Raw genomic sequence first — 21,103 nt, 5'->3', positions numbered from 1 at the left:
TTTTTCTCTGAATTGATAAAGCTGTGCTGTTGCCTTCATGTGAGGCGAGTGAGCAGAAGACTAATTCTTAGTTGAGGTGAATTTCAATTATACTAATCACAGGTGACTTCAAGGTACCATGTTCAAGTTGTTGTATGGCTTGTCAATTTCCAGAGGCAATGCCAGTGTGTTGCTACATTTTGCCACATGATGAGAATGTCCAGTAAACACTTTCCCCATGAAGCAAATGTAACATAAACTGATTTTCCGGTGAAAAAGTGTATGTTTCCCTTTTCTAAGGTGTGTGTGGTTTATAGTTGCGCTTGATATGAGAGGAATGCCCTGTTTATTTGTTCTTGGATTATCAAGCACACATTGTGTTTACCTCACTTTTGGGTGAATGCACTCTTGGATGAGGGCCAGTCGAGTTTCAGGCAAGGCTGCAGTACTGAAACAGCCTTGTTACAGGTAGTTGATAATGCACTTTGTGTACTTGATGCAGGCAATCATTGTGTTCTTGTTTGCTTCACTTGTCAGCTGCTTTTGATACAGTTAACCACTCTGTGCTTATTAGGATTTTACAAACTCTTATGGGCATTAATGAAGTAAGCCTTAGATGATTCAACTCCCACCAAACAAACCATTCACAGAAGCTCAAAAGTGTGTGTATGTGTACGGTGTGGGGGGACGATGGGGGGCGGGGGGGTGCTGGGTTCATAATTCTCCATACTACACCAATTCTTCTCATTTGTATTTCAAGCCTTTTTGTGTCCTTCTTAAGAGTTGAGGGATCCTGTATCAGTATGCAGTGAACACACATATTTATTTCGAAACTTCCTCTCCCAATGATATGTCGCTGTAACCTTGAAAAGATTAAGTAAGTGAAGAAGATGAGGAATGGGGAATCCCACTGTTGAATTGTACTCAAGTGAAGTGCTGGACAAGCTCTCCCTTCCAGCTCTTGATGTTTACTTTATCCTGTGGCTTGAGGGCTTGCAATAGCCGGACAGTATCAGACCCTCGTGCAGCCCATACTTTTAATCACCCTGGACACACTAGTAGAATTGATATCCTTGCAATTTTGGGACAATTCGGTCGATCTGAATATTATTGTTAGGCGTGACTGTGATCATAACACACTTTACTGCTCCCTAAAAGATTTGTTTAATTTCCGGGTAGATGTTCCTGTTTCCTTTACTACCAATGTAGTCCCTTCGAATGACAAAAGAAGGATTAAATGGGATAAGGTGGTATCAATTCTGGGCATTAGAGTTCAGATGGACCAGATTTAGGGCTTGCTGCCTCAGAACTTGAATACCTGAATTATGCTCAGGAGGACAAGTCATGGGACCTGGATATTACTAGATGTGATGAGACCCTGTTTAAAACGCTTGTTCTGCGTGCTCAGGTCGCTCAACTCATCCCCCTCCTTTGTTGTGCCGTACATGGTTTAATAAAGCTTGTAACAATAAGAAAAATAGGCTACAACGAGCTCTCATTTCTGGGGAAATTCCCCTGATGTGTGAAAAAAGGAAGGAATATAAACAGGCTCAATTAAGAGCCAACATGAATGGGAGTCCCTTATATGGTAAAACATATATGATGCTGCCATCCAGAAAGACACTAGGAAATTATTGAGACTGGCGGCCAATCGTGATCAACGCCCTACCACACTGCTGGTGGATTCTCTTTCCCGAGAAGCATGGCATAATTATTTATCTGATCTTTGTCAGCAGGCACCCAGGGTTGATGCTGAACGGTCTCTCTTTTTGCAGGAGGGATTCCCCTCCTCATCAGTGGATCTTAAGTTCGATCTGAGCGATTCCATTAGAACAATTAAAGCTAAAGTAGCAGGACTGGAGGGTGTCCTAGGCGATCTATTTCTTGAAGACATAGAGGGCTTGGTAATGTATTTTAATATGTCAACAAATCTTATTCTTATATGGGCTTGTAATCCGTCCAGCTGGAAGGCTGCAGAAATTATCCAGATTTTTAAAAAGGGTATGCAGGACACGCCCCTAATTTGCAGACCAGTCAGCCTTACTGATGTTAGCCAAAAGGTCATTACAAGGCACATTTTAGGGAAATTTGAGTGATGGATCGAAGACCACCAGGCGCTTTTCACTGACCAGTCACCCCCCCCCCCCCCCACTACCCCCACTGCAGGCGAGGTTTCGAAAATGATCAGTAAAATGTATCAGGTTTCTACTAGTGATTGTAGTAAAAGATTTTTGATCTTGAATATCCACTTAATTTTTCCATAGTTATCATGAGAAACCGCATCCTTAAAAGGAATTATAATAGTCCACAAGGTCCGGGGACTACTTCAACCTTTGCCAAAACAATAATAGCTTTAGTTAGGCCTTGTGGATCATGGCTTCCATGTCCAGGTCATGCTCGAGCAGTATTTATTGGGGTATTTTTGGGATGCTAGTGCTCTTAGGAATGTATTCTCTGCCACCCCCAATGGTGTCAGATCAACATTGCCCCACATCACAGCCCCATAAAGGACTCTACCCTCAGCCTTGGCTCTATAGACCTGTAGAGCAGGGGATATGTACCTGGCTCATGATGACCTATAAAATCTAAGAATGGCAGCAGAACGCTGGGACAGGTTCAGCTACTCCTCTCAAACTGGGGTGACCAGGACATAGAACTAGTTAACATAATATCCAACTAAGCAAATTCGGAGACCTTATCCAACCGGCTGCCCTCCAACAATATTGAGCCCCTGGTTGATCACCAGAACCTGCTCAGAACAAAAGGCTGCAAGCTTGTTCACTAAAAGTTTGAGGCCACTAGGGGGCTTTGACATCAGTAAAGTATCGTCAGCAAACAATAGGAGAGACATCTTGCATCCAGCCAATTATGGGGCATCATTTTAAGTGTCCTATAAGTAGGAGGCCATGCATCATTGGCAAACTTCTTTAAGTATAGGGATTCGTTTAGTGAGCCCTCCACACTGACCCCACCTAACTTGGGCATATGTTTCGTCGAGAAGGCGAACCAACGTGTCCAGAAGATCAAAGAGGCCCCACTCTTCTTGAGGACCTTCCACAGCTTTTCACGTGGACTAAAATCAAACTCAGATTTTAGGTCTACAGAGACCAGGTAAAAATGCCCCTTTTGTAGAAGAACTGTCTTCCAATAAATTAATAGAAACCTGATCAATTGTACTGACCCGCTCAACCGGCCCCCAATGCCCAAACAAAATATATCTGGAGGGCCCTCCTCAAAAATGCATATTTGGCGCACATTCATGATGTTGAATCTAGGAGTGCCATATAAGGGATAAGGGTCCTTAGTTGATAACTTTTTAGAGTTCATGTCTGGGGCGATCTTTGAATCATTTTTAGATTATATTTCGTCCTCAGCTGCAAGGTTGCAATATCTTAAATTTTGATATGGCACGCTACCATTATTGTCTTTGCACCAAGTTCTATGAGCACCTTATGTCTGACCTGTAAGTATGTGAAGGAATGCTTGGCTCATTTTATTTTCATCTGCCCCTAATATGCTTGGCCTAGGAAGCCATGAATCATTCCTTTATGCAAACAACTTGGCTGCAGACAGCACCAGGATACCTCATGACTTTTTCTCACTGAGTCCATGCAGACATCTGCGTAGTTTCTAAGTATCCACTGTGGAGTTGGTCTTTAGATCTAATGTGGTGACCCTTGTCTCTTAGGGCCATATGTACCAACACATTTTCCCATAGACACAGAATGGGTAAAACCCTTTGATACATCTGGCCCTTAGTTTCTTGATTATCACTGGAACATTAGTTTTAGTCTTCTCTATTTTTTTTTATTGCTTCTGTATGTTTTTTGTAATACTGTACTTTATGTTAAAACCTTCTAATGTATGATTTCACTATGATGAGCTATGTTTATTTGCTGACCTAAGTCCCATTTGACGATGTAGACTTGTTATGCTATGGTTAATGAGATCTGTTGTCTCTATTTGTATTTGAGGTGGCATTTTATTTATGGTATTGTCTGTGTACTTTTATGGTTGGAAAATACCGAATAAATTATCTTGATAATGATGGAATGATTTAAGAGTGAATTACTTTGCACTAACTGAATCTCATTCCCCTAAAACCAAGTTTATCATTATGTCATCTGCACATTTAATGTTATTGATACAATCCTAGATTGACTGCTGTGGTGGTGTTGGTTGCAAACCTGGTATCAGTGACTGATAAATCTATAGACTTCATTATTGATAAGAGGCTCAGTCTTCAAGTGCCAGTTAATGCAATAGCCAAGGTTGCGCATTTTTCACTGAGTTTTTTCAGGCTCCATCAGTTTATCCCAAAACAAGACCTTAAGAGACTGCCCCAATCCCTCTTACTGTCAGTGATTGACTATGGTAACTCAATCTTGACTGGATTTCTAAAAGTACATCTGACCCACTTGAAGCATGTATTTCATGCAGCAGCATGCTTTGTCTCCAGATTCAGAAAACTCCACCACATGTCTAGGATTATTGACATTACAGTGACACCTCATAGAAACTAGAGCACTCTTCAAGACCACATTTATTACCCACGAAGTCATTCAGACCACCACTTTTCGATACATAGCTTCAAAACTGAAAGGTGGTTTTAAATCTATTTGGAGTGTAGAAGCATGTCTTTTAAAAACTCCAGGCTTCAGAAACGAATGTACAGTGGCACAATCCTTTTCTAAGAATGGGGCAAACGTCTCGTGTTCTCTTCTACTAAATCTATGCACTGTATCGACATTGGTGACGTTCAAAAAAAGAGTTTAAACCTCTCTCTTCTAAAGGCATTCACTATCTTACTTCAGCTAAGTTCTCCACCGAGATGGTAGCCGCCTCTCGTGTGATTTTTATCCTCGAACTACTTTCTTCGTAGGCCCACAGACCCTCATCTTCCACACCGCTGTTTCTTTCTCGTTTCACCCCCCTCCTTGCTAGCAGCCCCCTCACCTTCCCGCTCCTCCCTTCATGTGCATTTAGTTAGTTGTCTGCCGTAATGCTAATTGAGGGTTCATCCTGGGTTGACAACTGAGATATATTTTATAATCCTTCTAAAAGACTGTCTCTCAAGTCCAACACTGGCCAAAATGTAGAACATTTAATGTGCAAACTTCTGACATTAGTGACCTTTTTAATATGTAAGTAGACAGCTGCGTATTATGTTCTCTGAGGGGTGCAAAATGCCTGTCTCATTGTGATGACTGCACTTTGTATTGCTTTTGAAATATATAATGTTACGAATTTTTAAAGTGCACAGTAAGGCCATCCTGACGCTAACTAGCAATGGAACAGAGCAGCATGAACTATTTATTGCAGTGAAGGTAATGTTGGCCCGCTATCAGGTGTGGTTCTGAACATGTTCTTAAGTGATGTGCGATTGATCTGTGCTGCCTTTGGATGGGGCGGATGTTTTGGGTGGGGAATACTATTCCGCTGTGAAGACTGTCATCTGTCTCTAAGGAGAGGGAAGACTGCTCTGGATTATTGAGCCGATTATGTTCGTGATTTTTGCATAGTTCGCACTTGTTCTATTCTCTCATATACTTTGCTCTTGAGACCTGCTGCTGAGTGAGGGTAATCCCCAGTGCATCTGTTGTCGAGAGAGCATGTACCACTTCTCGCATGTGGGTTATACCGCAAAGTGTTCTCGGGAATAGGTACCATGTCTTGACTTTTGCACTCCTACAATTCATTCTGACCAAGGCGCCCCTTTCGTGGGTTTTCCCTAACCAGAAACGATCATAAAGCCTACAGAGGTGGGGGGCGGCCTCTAGAGTACTTCAAGGGTCTGCTCATGTTGACCATTCTGGTTTAGTGAAAGTGTATAAGCCCTTCTACTGCAGGTAAGGTGGCCTTTGCTCTCTCTACATGTTCCCTGGGAACGAGAATGCGCTGTATCTGTGTATAGCAGAACGCACTCTGCACTCATTTCTTTTCTTATATGTGCTCTGTACTGAAGTCCGATCTGGTGAAAATGTGTTCGAACATTTCCATTTACATTCATTCTTTTGTTATTCATAAATGTGCCCTGTAGCGGTACTCAGGACAGATCATAATGTGGTCTGCGTACTGCACATATTGTGAGGTTAGTTATAATTGTGCGCTGTTCTGGTTCCCAGGTCTGATGTCTGCTGTATCTGTTCTCATTCAAAGCACATGTACATATTTGTTTACAGACTGAGTGTGAATGATTGGCCTCTTCTCATGCGTAAAATATATTGCTCAGAACATGTGGTCGTGTGAGACATGTTTCTACGTCGCCTCCAGTAGCCAATGAAACCTGTCAAAGGCAATAGGCAGCAATGTGAGGCATAGGAATCGCATACCTTGGATGGGAAATATAAACTGTCTGATGGGCTATTTTGGCTCTTTAACAATATATGATCTACTTAGTTATTCCCCACTGTGTGTTTCTACCTCTCAGGAGCCTGGAATGAGATGGTGACTCACCCTGGCTATTATGCAGGCCTAGTGGAAGAGTCCATGGGGAAGTGCAACTTGGCCACAGACGAGATTGAAAGAGACTTGCACCGCTCCATGCCGGAGCACCCCGCTTTCCAGAACGAGCTGGGGATCGCAGCCCTCCGCAGAGTGCTCACTGCCTACGCCTTTCGAAATCCCAACATTGGCTACTGTCAGGTGAGATCGATGGCACCAGAATAGTACCCTCAAGACCTAGAAATATGCCCCTCTGCAGGCTGTTCACTATGTAGCCATTCCGTTGTGGGTTGATGCCCAAAGCCTATTGCGTCAGAAATTGAGGAGCATATATCAAGCAGCCAAGTACATTCTACATCAGTCTGACTCTGCAAAGCATTAAATCCCAGACCCCTCTAGTCCTGTTACCTAAACATCTAATTCAAGTATGCTAATTCTAACGTAACACCACTGGTTGGTGACCTGTTAGCCTTAGAAAGCACTACTTTTGAGCAAAGGCAAAATTACCTAAAAACGAGATGTTCATTTTGGTAATTTTCACCAAATTTGCTTGTAGTAGGTGGGTAGTTTCCTGTGGAAAGGTGATGCTTATATTATCATCAGGAAGTGATCGTAACATTTCATAACGTTTTAAGAAAAACGTTGCTAATTATTTTTCTTTAATTAAAACATGCAATGTACAAACCTTAACATTGCCAGTGATCTGTGTGTTTTGGTAACCTCCTGTTTTACTCTGGGTCACTTAGACATTGGGGAGTTTAGATCAAAGCTCATTATAGGAGAGCTTAAACTAGAAAATGTTGATGGTGGCCAGTAGACATATAGACTCGGGCATGAATGTAGACATTTTTAGGGTTACCTCTCAACTGCAGAAGGTGAGAGCACCTTCCAATTGTTATCTTAATATTATCTGTTCCCTTTACATATCTGATACTGAAAGTCATTTTCCTGTTACAAATTGAAGTTCTAACTCGATATTTATGATACTGAATAGTGTATGTGTAATTGGCACTGAATCTGAGTTTCCAACCCCCCCCCCCCCCAACTAGAATTTAATTTGACTGTCGCCCTTGCTGTCCAGCGAGAGCCTAGTGTCTAAAAGAGATAACTTGGTTAGCCAGTCTGGAGTGTACCGTTTTGTGGCCCAAGAACTCCAGTGGTAAATAATACACGTAGAGGGTACTGCTTAATACCCTCGGAATGTTCAAAGAATCAATGAAAAGGCCACTGAGGTCTGAAGGACCTTGGATGGCTTTCCTCAGATATGACAGAGTTTAGCGTGGTCCTGCGGATGTAATGGGTACGAATTCAGGGCCCCAGATATTAGTTGTTTCATATGGGAACCAAATATTTAAGAGCCCCAATTAGGATTTTTTTTTTTTTTAATTATTATTATTCAGGTGCGTCTAAAAATAAGGTGATCAGCCAAATGAGGGACATCAAATGCTTTGCGCATGGCTACGGGTCTTTCAGAATAGGCAGTCTATGGAAATTATTCTGAGACTGACTACCCTGTAGAATTAAGGGATATATATATATTTTTTTAATAATCATACATGGCAACCCTCCATATTCGGTATGGTGGCTATTTTATAAAACGTTGATATTTCTTCCAGATTATGCTTCTCCTTTGTGTACATATTATTAATTCTAATGCAAAGTAGTGGGCAATGGAAAAAAAAATACATTCTTTCTGCTGCATTTTTTGCTTCCCAAAGACATGTTTGCATGACTAAAACTAATTAGCACTCTGGAACGTTGGGAGCTTGATTGAAGCAGTGGAGTGGCTCAGAGCTAAAAACAAGCTGACTTCTGCTCCTACATTCCAAAGTTTGACTTTCTGTTTCTCCCTTTTTAATTTAAAACCTTCTACCCTCAGTGGATGGAATGCTCTAATAGCTTAACAGCCCTCTTCCTTGGGCTTTGACAGTTTTTAAAGACCCTCTCTCGTATTATAGGCCTTCACCTGTAGCTTGGGCTCAGGTTCAAATCTTTAACGACTAGCTCTTGGCTGCAAGATATAAGGCTAAAGTACAAAGTGGACAGTTGTGTTGATTTTACGTAGATACAAGTAGTCTAGAAAATATTCATGAGGATACTTATCTGATGATTAATACACACAGGAAGATCAATGAAGCAGGTTTAAATAGCAGATTTGTATGCGGATGAGTGGCAGGCAGGAACAGACGACGTAAACTTGGAAATACAAGAGTCTTTGGACACCCATGGCAGACCGTTGAAGACGCCTGGTTGGGAGGGGAACTTAATTGAATACATTGCTATCCCCATTTAGTGATTAGGATGTGGATTAGCTTGTTACAACAATCCTAGCAGCCTGGGAATTATGTCTAGTGCCAGTGCAGAAAATAATATTGTTGAGTCAGGGGAGGATGTTAACAAAGGCACATATCACTGAAATTGTTAAGGAATGCGATTTGGTTTTCAAGAAATAAATAAATGTAGAGTGCTGCTTCAACAGTTCATCTGTATGCTATGCCTAAATAACTTTAACATTTATTAAACAATTGTAACTTTTTTCATTTTTCAAATTATTTGTGAAGAAGTTAAAAATGCAAAAGCTAGTTGTGTTTTTTCAAAAGTATATGTCCGATGGCATGTGTGGCTGTAGATACACATGCTATGCATAAGCTCGCCATCTACTGTTGGGCTTGGAGTGGTACAACTTGCTTTTCTTCAAAGAATGTTTTTAAGTCACAGGATCGAGTGACTCCTCCTTTCGGTGATAGTGCACATGGGCATCGAGTCTTTTTGTTAGATTGTTTTTCTCCACTGTCTGGTTCGACGTGTTCCTTTCTACAATGGTATTGTTTGCGAATGCATTTCTTTCTCATACTAACCTCTGTTCGAATTTTTTTTTTTTGTACTCTCAAAAACAGCCCTTCGGTCTACCTCTTACACAGCGCTTCTGGATATGCCACAGATCTGATAAATCAGACTCAATTTTGTTTTTGCCCTCAATGTCATTCCAAGTTCCCACACACAGATCAACACCATGTGTATAATTTCTGTCTCTCCTGCAACCACAATAAGCAAACCTGTGAGGCCCGTTGATCTTTTTGGTGAAAAAAACGCTACAGGACAGAAGAGCTCATGGACTCGAGATGGCGTCTCGGACTCCAGAAGTCAACCAGATATTTTCAGGGAGGAGCATGCACAGGAGGAACCACAGGAAGAGAAGGCCTTTTCAATCCAAGACTCAGACTCCGACGTCCAGTCCAACATCGAGAGCCAGGCGTTGTAGTCAATGCAGTCCATGAGTACAGAGGTCCCTGCACCCACAATCAAGGCTGTGAAACCTACATCTAAGGAGGTCACCAGTCCGCCACTGCCTTCCGGCCATGGTTGGAGCCGAGAAACTGTTTCGGATGACTCACCTTTCTGCATGGCACAGAAAAAAACCCAAAGTTAAATCTTCGGCATTGACCTCGGGGTCTACAAGCACCACCTGGGCTCCGAGTCGACCAGCTGAGCACCCAGCTTCGGGACTGCCCCAAAAATTGCCCTCCACTGTTTCAGTACAGACACAATCACCCTGACCAATAACTTCGGGGCCAATTTTTTTTTCAAAAAGACTATTTCTACTCCTGTGGATTCTGGACAGTCTTCCACCACCCCTTCACCGGTGAAACCAATTTTAGAAGTCACGGACACTCTTCAACGCCGGCTCCATATTCAAGAGGAATCAGGTCGTATTCTAGCATGTCCCTATAGAAAGGAGACTTATGTTTCAGGAGGTGCTTGACACCTCTCTGCCACTAAAGAATGCTAGCGGACATAAAACACCACCTTTTCCACAGCCTTCTCATCAGTCTACTCCACCTCCTTTTCCACCACCAGACACCGGATTTACACCACCAAATTCACCCCCCCACATGGGACACAGGATTTAGGAGACACACTAGATGACCAGGATCCATGGGACACTTATGATCCGGAGCCTATTACACTTAATGATCCAAATCTCCACTGAGCCAGACCATCACCACCAGAAGATCCTACCTCATGGCAGCAAGTCATAGCGAGGGAAATGCTCCATTTCATAATGTAACAATGCACACAGATCATATTGAGGACGACTTTCTTTTTGACACCCTTGCCACAACACATAAAGGAAGTCAATTCCTACCAGTAGGAGCATGCATTATCACTCCCGGCGTTGATAAAAAAAATATATAAGGCTGCACCCACTGCTCCTTTGTTTATAAAAACGCAAATACCTCCAGATTCCGTTGTTATGTCAACTGCACGCAAAAGAGCCAATAGCCAGTCTACAGGGGGCTCTCCCCTGATAAAGAAAGCAAAAAGTTAGATGCGGCAGGCAAAAGAGTCACAGCTCAAGCAGCCAATCACTGATGCATTGCGAACACACAGTGTAGGAAGTTGGCTCTGTACATACTATCTCAAAGTTAGCGATAGTGTGCACAAAGTCCAAGGGTTCCCCTTAGAGGTAAGATAGTGGCAACATTTGATCATTCTAATGCTCTATTTTGTGGTAGTGTGGTCGAGCAGTAGACTTATCGGAGGGTAGTGTTAAGCATTTGTTGTACACACACAGGCAATAAATGAGGAACACACACTCAGACTTGACTCCAGGCCAATAGTTTTCATATAGAAAAATACCTTTTCTTAATTTATTTTTAGGACCACAAGTTCAAGATTTGATGTAAATACATAAAATGCAAGGTACTCCACACAGGTAAGTTAGGAACTTTGAATTAGAGCAATAACATATACAGTTTTTGTTAAAATGGCAATAAGCTATTTTAAAAGTAGACACTGCACAAATCAACAGTTCCTGGGGGAGGTAAATATTGGTTAGATTGTGAGGTAAGTAAGACACTTACAAGTCTTAGTTCCTAGGCATAGGCAGCCAGCCCACCTTTGGGGGTTCAAGGCAACCCCAAAGTTACCACATCAGCAGCTCAGGGCCGGTCAGGTGCAGAGGTCAAAGAGGTGCCCAAAACACATAGGCGCCTATGGAGAACAGGGGTGCTCCGGTTCCAGTCTGCCTACAGGTAAGTACCTGCGTCTTCGGAGGGCAGACTAGGGTTTTTTTGTAGAGCACTTGGGGGGGACACAAGTAGGCACACAAAACACACCCTCAGCGGCACAGGGGCAGCCGGGTGCAGTGTGCAAAGCAGGCGTCGGGTTTTGTATTGGATTCAATGGAGGGACCCGGGGGGTCACTCTAGCGGTGCGGGCAGGGCACAGGGGGGGGCTTCTCATGCCAGCCACCAACTGGGCTATGCAGAGGGTTGCCTGGGGGTCACTCCTGCACTGAAGTTCGGTTCCTTCTGGTCCTGGGGGCTGCGGGTACAGTGCATGGTCCAGGCGTCGGGTCCCTTGTTACAGGCAGTCGCGGTCAGGGGAAGCCCCTGGATTCTCTCTGCAGGCGTTACTGTGGGGGTCCAGGGGGGTTGTCTCGGGCTACTCACTGTGATGTTGGTTCTCAAGGTCTTGAGCCGCGGGCGTCGGGTGCAGAGTGTGAAGTCTCACGCTTCCGGCAGGAAGAGTGAGTTCTTTAAAAGTTGCTTCTTTGTTGCAAAGATGTAGCTGTTGTTGAGCAGAGCCGCTGCTCACTGGAGTTTCTTGGTCCGGGGGGTCAGGGCAGTCCTCTGAGGCTTCAGAGGTTGCGGGTCCCTGTTGGATGCGTCGCTGGTTGCCGGTTTTCGACTCTGGAGACAGGCCAGTAGGGCTGGGGCCAAAGCAGTCGTCGTCCGTCATCTCTGCTGGCTTGTAGGTCAACAGTCCTTCTTTGTAGTTAGGGTTGCAGGAATCTGATATCCTGGGTTCTGGGGTGCCCCTAAATACTAACTTTAGGGGTGTGTTTAGGTCTGGAAGGGCAGTAGCCAATGGTTACTGTCCTGGAGGGTGGCTACACCCTCTTTGTGCCTCCTCTCTGTGGGGAGGGGGTACATCCCTGATCCTATTGGGGGAATCCTACAAAACTAAGATGGAGGATTTCTAAAGGCAGGGGTCACCTCAGCTCAGGGCACCTTAGTGGCTGTCCTGACTGGTGGGTGACTCCTCCTTGCTTTCCTAATTATCTCCACCAGCCTTGCCACCAACCGTGGGTGCAGTGGCCAGAGGGGCGGGCATCTCCACTAGCTGGGATGCCCTGGGGTGCTGTAACAAAGGGGGTGAGCCTTTGAGGCTCACTGCCAGGTGTTACAGTGCCTGCAGGGGGAGGTGTAAAGCACCTCCACCCAGTGCAGGCTTTGTTCCTGGCCACTGAGTGACAAAGGCACTCTCCCCGTGTGGCCAGCAACTCGTCTGGTTGTGGCAGGCTGGCAGAAACTGGTCAGCCCCACACTAGAAGTTGGGTTGGTATTCATGTTACAATAAATTGCACACAGCATCACTGTGCATTTATTGTGCTGAGAAGTTTGATACCAAACTTCCCAGATTTCAGTGTAGCCATTAAGGATCTGTGGAGTTCGTGTTTGATAAATTCCCAGACCATATACTCCTATGGTTACCCTGCACTTACAATGTCTAAGGTTTTGCTTAGACACTGAAGGGGCATAGTGCTCATGCACATATTCCCTCACCTGTGGTATAGTGCACCCTGCCTTAGGGCTGTAAGGCCTGCTAGAGGGGTGACTTACCTATGTCACAGGCAGTGTGAGGTTGGCATGGCACTCTGAGGGGACTTAGTCATTTTCTCCCCACCAGCACACACACGCTATGAGGCAGTGTGCATGTGCTGAGTGAGGGGTCCCTAGGGTGGCATAAAACATGCTGCAGCCCTTAGAGACCTTCCCTGGCATCAGGGCCCTTGGTACCAGGGGTACCAGTTACAAGGGACTTATCTGAGTGCCAGGGCTGTGCCAATTGTGGAAACAAAGGTACAGTGTAGGGAAAGAATGCTGGGGCCTGGTTAGCAGGGTCCCCACACACTTTCAGTCAAAACTTAGCATCAGCAAAGGCAAAATGTCACGGGGCAACCATGCCAAGGAAGCATTTCCTTTCCCCCCCCCCCCCCCCCCCCCAACAACGATGGTGAGACTAAGCTTTCCCAGGAGACTTCATTTTCTAAGTGGAAGAACCTGGAAAGGCCATCAGCAATTGGCATGGGCAGTCCCAGGTCTGTGTTCCACTACAAAGTCCATTCCTTGTAGGGATATGGACCACCTCAACAGTTTAGGGTTTTGTCCTTTCATTTGCATTAGCCATCTGAGAGGTCTGTGGTCAGTTTGAACTATGAAGTGAGTACCAAAAAGGTATGGTCTCAACTTCTTCAGGGACCAGACCACAGCAAAGGCCTCCCTCTCAGTGGTACTCCAACGCTGCTCCCTGGGGAGTAACCTCCTGCTAATAAAAGCAACAGGCTGGTCAAGGCCATCATCATTTGTTTGGGACAGGACTGCTCCTATCCCATGTTCAGAGGCATCTGTCTGCACAATGAACTGCTTAGAGTAATCTGGAGCTTTCAAAACTGGTGCTGTACACATTGCTTGCTTCAGGGTGTCAAAGGCCTTTTGACAGTCCACGGTCCAGTTCACTTTCTTGGGCATTTTCTTGGAGGTAAGTTCTGTGAGGGTTGTCACTATTGATCCATATCCCTTCACAAACCTCCTATAGTACCCAGTCAAGCCAAGGAATCCCCTGATTTGAGTCTGGGTTTTTGGAGCTACCCAGTCCAGAATAGTCTGGATCGTGGGTTGGAGTGGCTGAACTTGGCCTCCACCTACAAGGTGACCCATGTAAACCACAGTATCCTTCCCTATCTGACATTTAGATGCCTTGATAGAGAGGCCTGCTGCTTGCAGGGCCTGCAAAACCTTCCTCAGGTGGACCAGGTGATCCTGCCAGTTGGAGCTAAAGACAGCAATATCATCAAGATACGCTGCACTAAAGGACTCCAACCCAGCAAGGACTTGATTCACCAACCTTTGGATGGTGGCAGGGGCATTCTTTAAGCCAAAGGGCATCACAATAAACTGGTAGTGCCCATCAGGTGTAGTGAATGCTGTTTTCTCTTTTTGCTCCTGGTGCCATTCTTATTTGCCAGTACCCAGCTGTTAAGTCAAAGGTACATAAGTATTTGACAGCACCCAATTTGTCTATTAGCTGATCTGCCCTTGGAATGGGGTGAGCATTTGTCTTGGTGACAGAATTAAGCCCTCTGTAGTCCACACAACCTCATCTCTCTCTTGCCATCTTCTGTGTGAGGTTTGGGGACCAAGACCACTGGGCTAGCCCAGGTACTGTCAGAGTGCTCAATCACTCCCAACTCTAGCATCTTGTGGACTTCCACTTTGATGCTTTCTTTAACTTGATCAGACTGTCTAAATATTTTGTTTTTGACAGGCATGCTGTCTCCTGTGTCCACATCATGGGTACACAGGTGTCTCAGACCAGGGGTTAAAGAAAAGAGCTCAGCAAACTGCTGGAGGACTTGCCTGCAGTCAGCCTGCTGTTGGTCAGAGAGGGTGTCTGAATAGATCACTCCATCTACTGTGCCACCCTTGGGGCCAGTGGAGAGGAGATCAGGGAGAGGTTCACTCTCTGCTTCCTGGGCCTCATCTGTAACCATTAACATGTTTACATCTGCCCTATCATGAAAGAGTTTGAGGCGGTTAACATGGATCACCCTCTTGGGGGTGCTGCTGGTGCCTAAGTCCACCAGGTAGGTGACCTGACTCTTCTTTTCTAGTACTGGGTAAGGGCCACTCCATTTCTCCTGAAGTGCTCTGGGAGCCACAGGCTCCAGAACCCAGACATTCTGCCCTGGCTGAAACTCAACCATAGCAGCCTTTTGGTCATACCACATCTTCTGGAGTTGTTGGCTGGCCTCAAGGTTTTTGCTTGCCTTTTCCATGTACTCTGTCATCCTTGAACGTAGGCCTAGTATATAGTCCACCACATCTTGTTTAGGCTCATGAAGAGGTCCTTCCCAGCCTTCTTTTACAAGAACTAGTGGTCCCCTAACAGGATGGCCAAACAGAAGTTCAGAGGGGGAAAACCCTACTCCCTTCTGAGGCACCTCTCCATAGGCGAAAAGCAGGCATGGCAGGAGGACACCCCATCTCCTTTTGAGTTTTTCAGGGAGCCCCATGATAATACCCTTCAATGTCTTGTTAAATCTCTCAACAAGAGCATTGGTTTGTGGATGGTATGGTGTGGTGAACTTATAAGTCCCAGCACACTTTCAATCAAAACTTAGCATCAGCAAAAAGTCAGGAGGTATCCATGCCAAGGAGGCATTTCCTTACATCCACTTCTAGAGACTCCACCTCCACTGCCAAACAATGACTGCCTCCACCATCCACCGCAACACACTACTCCTGTAGGGGGAAGACTTCAACATTTTTACCCACAATGGGCAGATACCACCATCGATCAGTGGGTTCTTTCCATTATCCTAAATGGTTACTGTTTGGAGCTCATTTCCACTCCACCAAACATATCCACTCGCACTCAGACTTTCACAAGAACATCTCACTCTTCTCAAAGAGTATGTACAATCTCTTCTCCTCAAAAAAGCCATAGAGCCTGTCCGTTTAAAACATCAAGGTTCTGGAGTATACTCCCTATACTTTTATACCCATAAAAGACTGTTCACTCAGGCCAATTCTAGATCTCAGACCATTAAACCAGTACATTGTCATAGCAGTTCCATATGGTCACTCTTCAAGATGTCATTCCCCTTCTCCAACAAGGCGATTTTATGACAGCGTTGGATCTAAAAGATGCTTACTTTCACATTCCCATCCGTCCAGCACACCTCAGATTTGGGGTGGCAGGAAAATAGTACCAGTTCAAGGTCTTACACTTTGGGGTCACAACCACTCCCAGAGTATTCACCAAGTTCCTTGCGGTAGTTGCTATACACCTCAGAAGACCACACATTCATGTCTTCCCTTACTTGGACGACTGGCTTATCAAAGCTAGCACCTTACAACAATTTCAACATCATACCTAAATCACAATCGATCTTCTACACACTCTGGGATTCACACTCAATTATCTCAAATCCCATCTCCTACCGCTTCAGATGCAACCTTATTTAGGCCGGTTCTCAATACACAATTAGGACCAGTGCTCCACAGCCCAGCCTGTGTTTAAACTTTTCAGTCATTGATTTCTCACTTAACAGTAAACCAGTCATACACAGTGAGGACTTTCTTGCGCCTACTGGGGATGATAGCATCCTGTATTGCCACCGTACCTCATGCCAGACTTGAAATGCACCCCCTTCAACTCTCTCACTCGTCAATGGTGTCAGGCACAGAGTCAACTAGAAGAACTAGTGTTGTTAGACCACCAAGCTCATTGCTCTCTGCAATGGTGGAATACCCCAAACCTGATCAAAGGGCGGCCCTTTTGCGACCCTGTGCCTCAGGTCTTTGTTACTACAGATGCATCACAGACCTGTTGGAGAGCTCATCTCCGCAACCTCACAGTGCAAAGCCTATGGAATATCACTCAACAGTCCTTACACATTCATCACCTGAAATTGCACACAGTCTTCCTAGCAGTGAAGGCATTCCTTCCACATTGGCAACTCTCAGTTGTACTAGCACGTACAGAGAGCATGGCTGCCATGCACTATCTTCAAAAACGGGAGGGGACACATTGATCTCCGCTATCCCATCTTGCACAGACAATATAGAAATGGGCACTTTATCATCACATTCACATAGTGGCACAGTATCTCCCAGTAATGGACACTCAGTTGGCAGACCCACTCAGCAGGATGCAGCAGCTCCACCCACAAGTCCTACAACAGTAATTTCTAAAGTGGGGACCACCTTAAATAGACCTATTCGCCACTGCGCAAAACTCAAAATGGCAAAACTTTGTATACAGGTACCCTCACCCTCAATCCAAGGGCATTGCTTTATGGATGATTTGATCAGGGATATTTGCTTACATTCTTCTGCCTTTCCCCCTCATTCCTTTTCTAGTTCAGAAATCCAAACACTCTTCCCTCACCATGATACTTGTAGCTCACATAAGGGCATGTCAGCCATGGTTCACAACACTTCTGGATCTCTCACTAGTTCCACACCAGAAGCTCCCAACAGGCCAGCTCTTCTAACACAGAATCAAGGACATATAAGACATCCAGACCCCAAGGCACTCAACCTAGCACTATGGCTCCTGAGGTCATAGAATTTGGATATGTATAACTACCACAAGAATGTATGGACATTCTTAAAGAAGTGCTTAGACCCACAACTGGACAAAGTTATGCAGCAGAGTGGATACGCTTTGTCTTCTACTGCAAACCAAAAAACATTGACCCTCTGAAAGCAATGGTGCAACAGATAGTTTGTTACTTACATCGTTTACAAAAAGAGAATTTAGCTTACACTTCTATTCTACTTCATTTAGCAGCTATAGCTTCATATAAGCAAAATAGACTGCATTCTTAGTTATTTAGAGATACAGTCATTGAGGTGTTTATGGAAGGATTTGAAAGTCATTCCACCAAGGGTGCTTCCGGCACTATCCTGGAATCTAAATATTGTTCTTACGAGGCACATGGGTCCTCCTTTGAGCCACTACATTCCTGCCCTTTACAATTCCTATAATGGAATAGACATGTCAGTGAACTCTAGGCTTTAACCCTGGAAGAGATATTCTTTCAGATTCACAAAGAAAAAGTAGTTCTTTGAACTAATCCTAAATTCCTACCAAAGGTAGTTTCCCAGTTTCATATCAGTCAATCAATAGAAGTGCCCGTTTTCTTTCCCCAACCAGACTCTGAGGCGGAAAGGGCTCTACACACTTTTAATGTAAAAAGGGTTCTGAGGTATTAGATAGACAGAACTAAACAGTTCAGGAAAACTAAAAAACCTTTTGTGGAATTTTCAGAGCCTCACAAAGGAAACCCTATATCACAAAGCTGGTATAGCTAGGTGGATAGTCATGTGTATCCAAACTTGTTATGCTAAAGCAAAAAAACATTTACCACTCACACCTAGAGCACACTCTACACACTCTACTGGGAAGAAAAGTGCTTCAATGGCTTTCACAGGAAACCTACTTATAGCAGATATCTGTAAAGCAGCGACATGGTCTACACCACACACCTTTACAAAACACTATTTGGAGATGTACTAGCAAGGCAGCAAGCTAATATTGGCCAAGCAGTACTTAGGGCACTTTTCCAAACAATAGCAACTCCCACACGCTAGCCACCGCTTTATGGATGGACTGTTTTTCTGTCTATGCACAGCATGTGTATCTACAACCACACATCCCATCAAACGGAAAATGTTACTTACCAGTAGACATCTGTTTGTGGCATGTAGTGCTGCATATTCACATGTGCCTGCCCTCCTCCCCGGATGCCTGTGGCTGTTCCAATTTATGTTAATATGTAAATATTGTATATACATAGATACATTGCATGGACATCTTTCTCTTTTACTCTTTCACTCTCCAGACTGAGGAGAAAACAATCTAACAAAGGACTCAATGCCCATGCGCACTATCACCGAAAGGAGGAGTCACTCGATCCCGTTACTCAAAATCATTCTTTGAAGAAAAGCAAGTTCTATCACTCCGAACCCAACACTAGATGGCGAGCTCATGCACAGCATGTGAATCTACAGCAGTACATGCCACGAATAGATGTCTACTGGTAAGTAAAATTTTCCTTCTGCATTGCCAGCTCCATGGCTGGCTTCAGTGTAGCATATGTAGCCTTTCTCTGCCTGCTTCTCCCTTTCAGTACATGTAGTTGAGCAATACACCATGCAGTGGTGTGAAATAGCTCTTTCCCTGTGTTTGTCCCTTTAACCAGGCCATGAACATCGTGACATCAGTTCTGTTGCTGTACTGCAGCGAAGAGGAAGCCTTTTGGTTGCTAGTTGCACTATGTGAGCGTATGCTGCCTGATTACTACAACACCCGTGTGGTTGGTGAGTTCTACTGCTACTCATTTTTTAGCCCTTTAAGCATACTTAGGGAACTGATAATTGAATGTCCTTTATGCACAGGTGTTTAGACAGTGCATACCCTTGATTACAATTTAGTCTATTTAATACAAACAATGGAATTCTATCTTCTGTCACAGTCTTAAAAGCAGGAGGGCAAAAGACAGTTTTTCTCACATTGGACCCTTTCTTTGGAGATGCTCTCATAACCCCATAGACAGAGCAGAATTATAAAGCTTGAGGTGCTCTTCTTGAGTATATATTTTGTTTGAGTCCACAAATCAGAATGTTCTGCTCAGTGTTATAGAGGTCTCTTATAAGTTGACGATGCTGATAATCGTAAGACTGACAGTTGTGCTTAATCCGGTCTACTTACACCATTGCTCCCTCCTGATGAAGGCATTGAGTCAGTAACAGAGGTAGAATTTCATGCTATAACTAGTGGTGCAGTGTCAGAACTTCCATGACGCAGTCTGTACAGTGATCTCATGTGTCAAGGAGCCATCATATCTGTGCTTCCCAACTTGGAAGGTTGACTGTGACAAATGTTCACTGGTCACTGCATGTTAAGTGGTTCTGACATCTCCCTATTCCTCCCCTGGGCTCTGGCTCGTAAGTTGGTATTGTTGCATTGGGGTAACTTTTGTTCCTTCTAAGACTTCTTTTTCATGCAGTCTGACAGTTCTCTTTCCACCTCTTCCTGCAGGAGCGTTGGTAGATCAGGGCGTCTTTGAGGAACTGACACGTGAGTGCCTGCCTGAGCTGGCGGAGAAGATGCAGGAATTGGGTGTCATCTCCACTATCTCGCTCTCTTGGTTCCTTACCCTTTTCCTCAGTGTCATGCCTTTTGAGAGTGCAGTAGTGGTGGTGGATTGCTTCTTTTATGAAGGCATCAAACTCATTCTGCAGGTGTCACTGGCCATTCTTGATGCAAATATGAAGACACTTCTTACCTGCAATGATGAAGGGGAAGCCATGACTGCTCTGGGAAGGTAGGCTCCATTCGTTGCTTAGTGAGATTCCATAATAATTTAGTTCCATGCTCTGAAGATCAATGAACAATCCAATATTGGTCTGGGCAGGTAATTTACACTTTTACCTTTTAAAGGTACATTTCTGTGTTAAGGGGAGAGCATGATTGTCTGAAAGAGTTGTGTCCGGAATGGGTTGTTTACATGCAAAATTGAAAAATCATTGAAGTATTACAGTTCTACTGGTGTATTTTAAGGTAATAACACTTACTTGTACATGATCAGAGTAAAAGACCTGGTGTTCACATAGATTTACAGTAGTTGCCATTGGCTCGGGGTAGTTTTCAAAGCTTTCTACTTGAAATGATAATGTTAGATAGAATGTCATAACAGTTGTCAAAATATTAAAAATAGTACTAATCACTCCAGCTACTCATGCAGCAAATCTGTTCTCTCCTAAAAGTGAAAGATTGAGACAAAATATATTTGATCCACAGAAAGTGGCTTTGACTTGCACCCAATATGAGAATTTTTATGATCTTGCACACCCCCTTTGTTCCCTGGATTGTTAGGCTACACCCAGCATAAAACACCAAATGGAAACTGTTGGATTTAGGTTCAGGGCACATTGCTTTGACGTTGTAGCAGATGTTTTGTACTGTTTGTCTTTTACACTGGGGTGGCCTGTAAAATGGCCTCCCACTCAGGGGTGCAGGAGAAATGGGTTTAGCCCTCAACTTACTCAGAACATCACATATATTCATTGAAGCATCACATTTAAGTGCTGTGGAAATA

The 21,103-nt window shown here is 44.3% G+C and overlaps 1 protein-coding gene across 2 annotated transcripts in view; it reads left to right on the top strand.

Annotated features, from left to right (window-relative positions):
- The window catches only part of TBC1D9B (TBC1 domain family member 9B), a 172,277-nt gene that overhangs the window by 66,144 nt on the left and 85,030 nt on the right, over positions 1-21,103 (top strand). For both annotated transcript variants that reach the window (XM_069199510.1, XM_069199509.1), the window contains exons 10-12: positions 6,410-6,624; positions 19,205-19,322; positions 20,044-20,329. In XM_069199510.1, the coding sequence (XP_069055611.1) occupies positions 6,410-6,624; positions 19,205-19,322; positions 20,044-20,329 (619 nt within the window). The remainder of the gene's footprint in view (positions 1-6,409; positions 6,625-19,204; positions 19,323-20,043; positions 20,330-21,103) is intronic.

The sequence above is a fragment of the Pleurodeles waltl genome, chromosome 7, assembly GCF_031143425.1.
Source record: "Pleurodeles waltl isolate 20211129_DDA chromosome 7, aPleWal1.hap1.20221129, whole genome shotgun sequence".
In the NCBI taxonomy this organism is placed as follows: domain Eukaryota; kingdom Metazoa; phylum Chordata; class Amphibia; order Caudata; family Salamandridae; genus Pleurodeles; species Pleurodeles waltl.
This window is presented reverse-complemented; position numbering and strand designations above follow the sequence as displayed.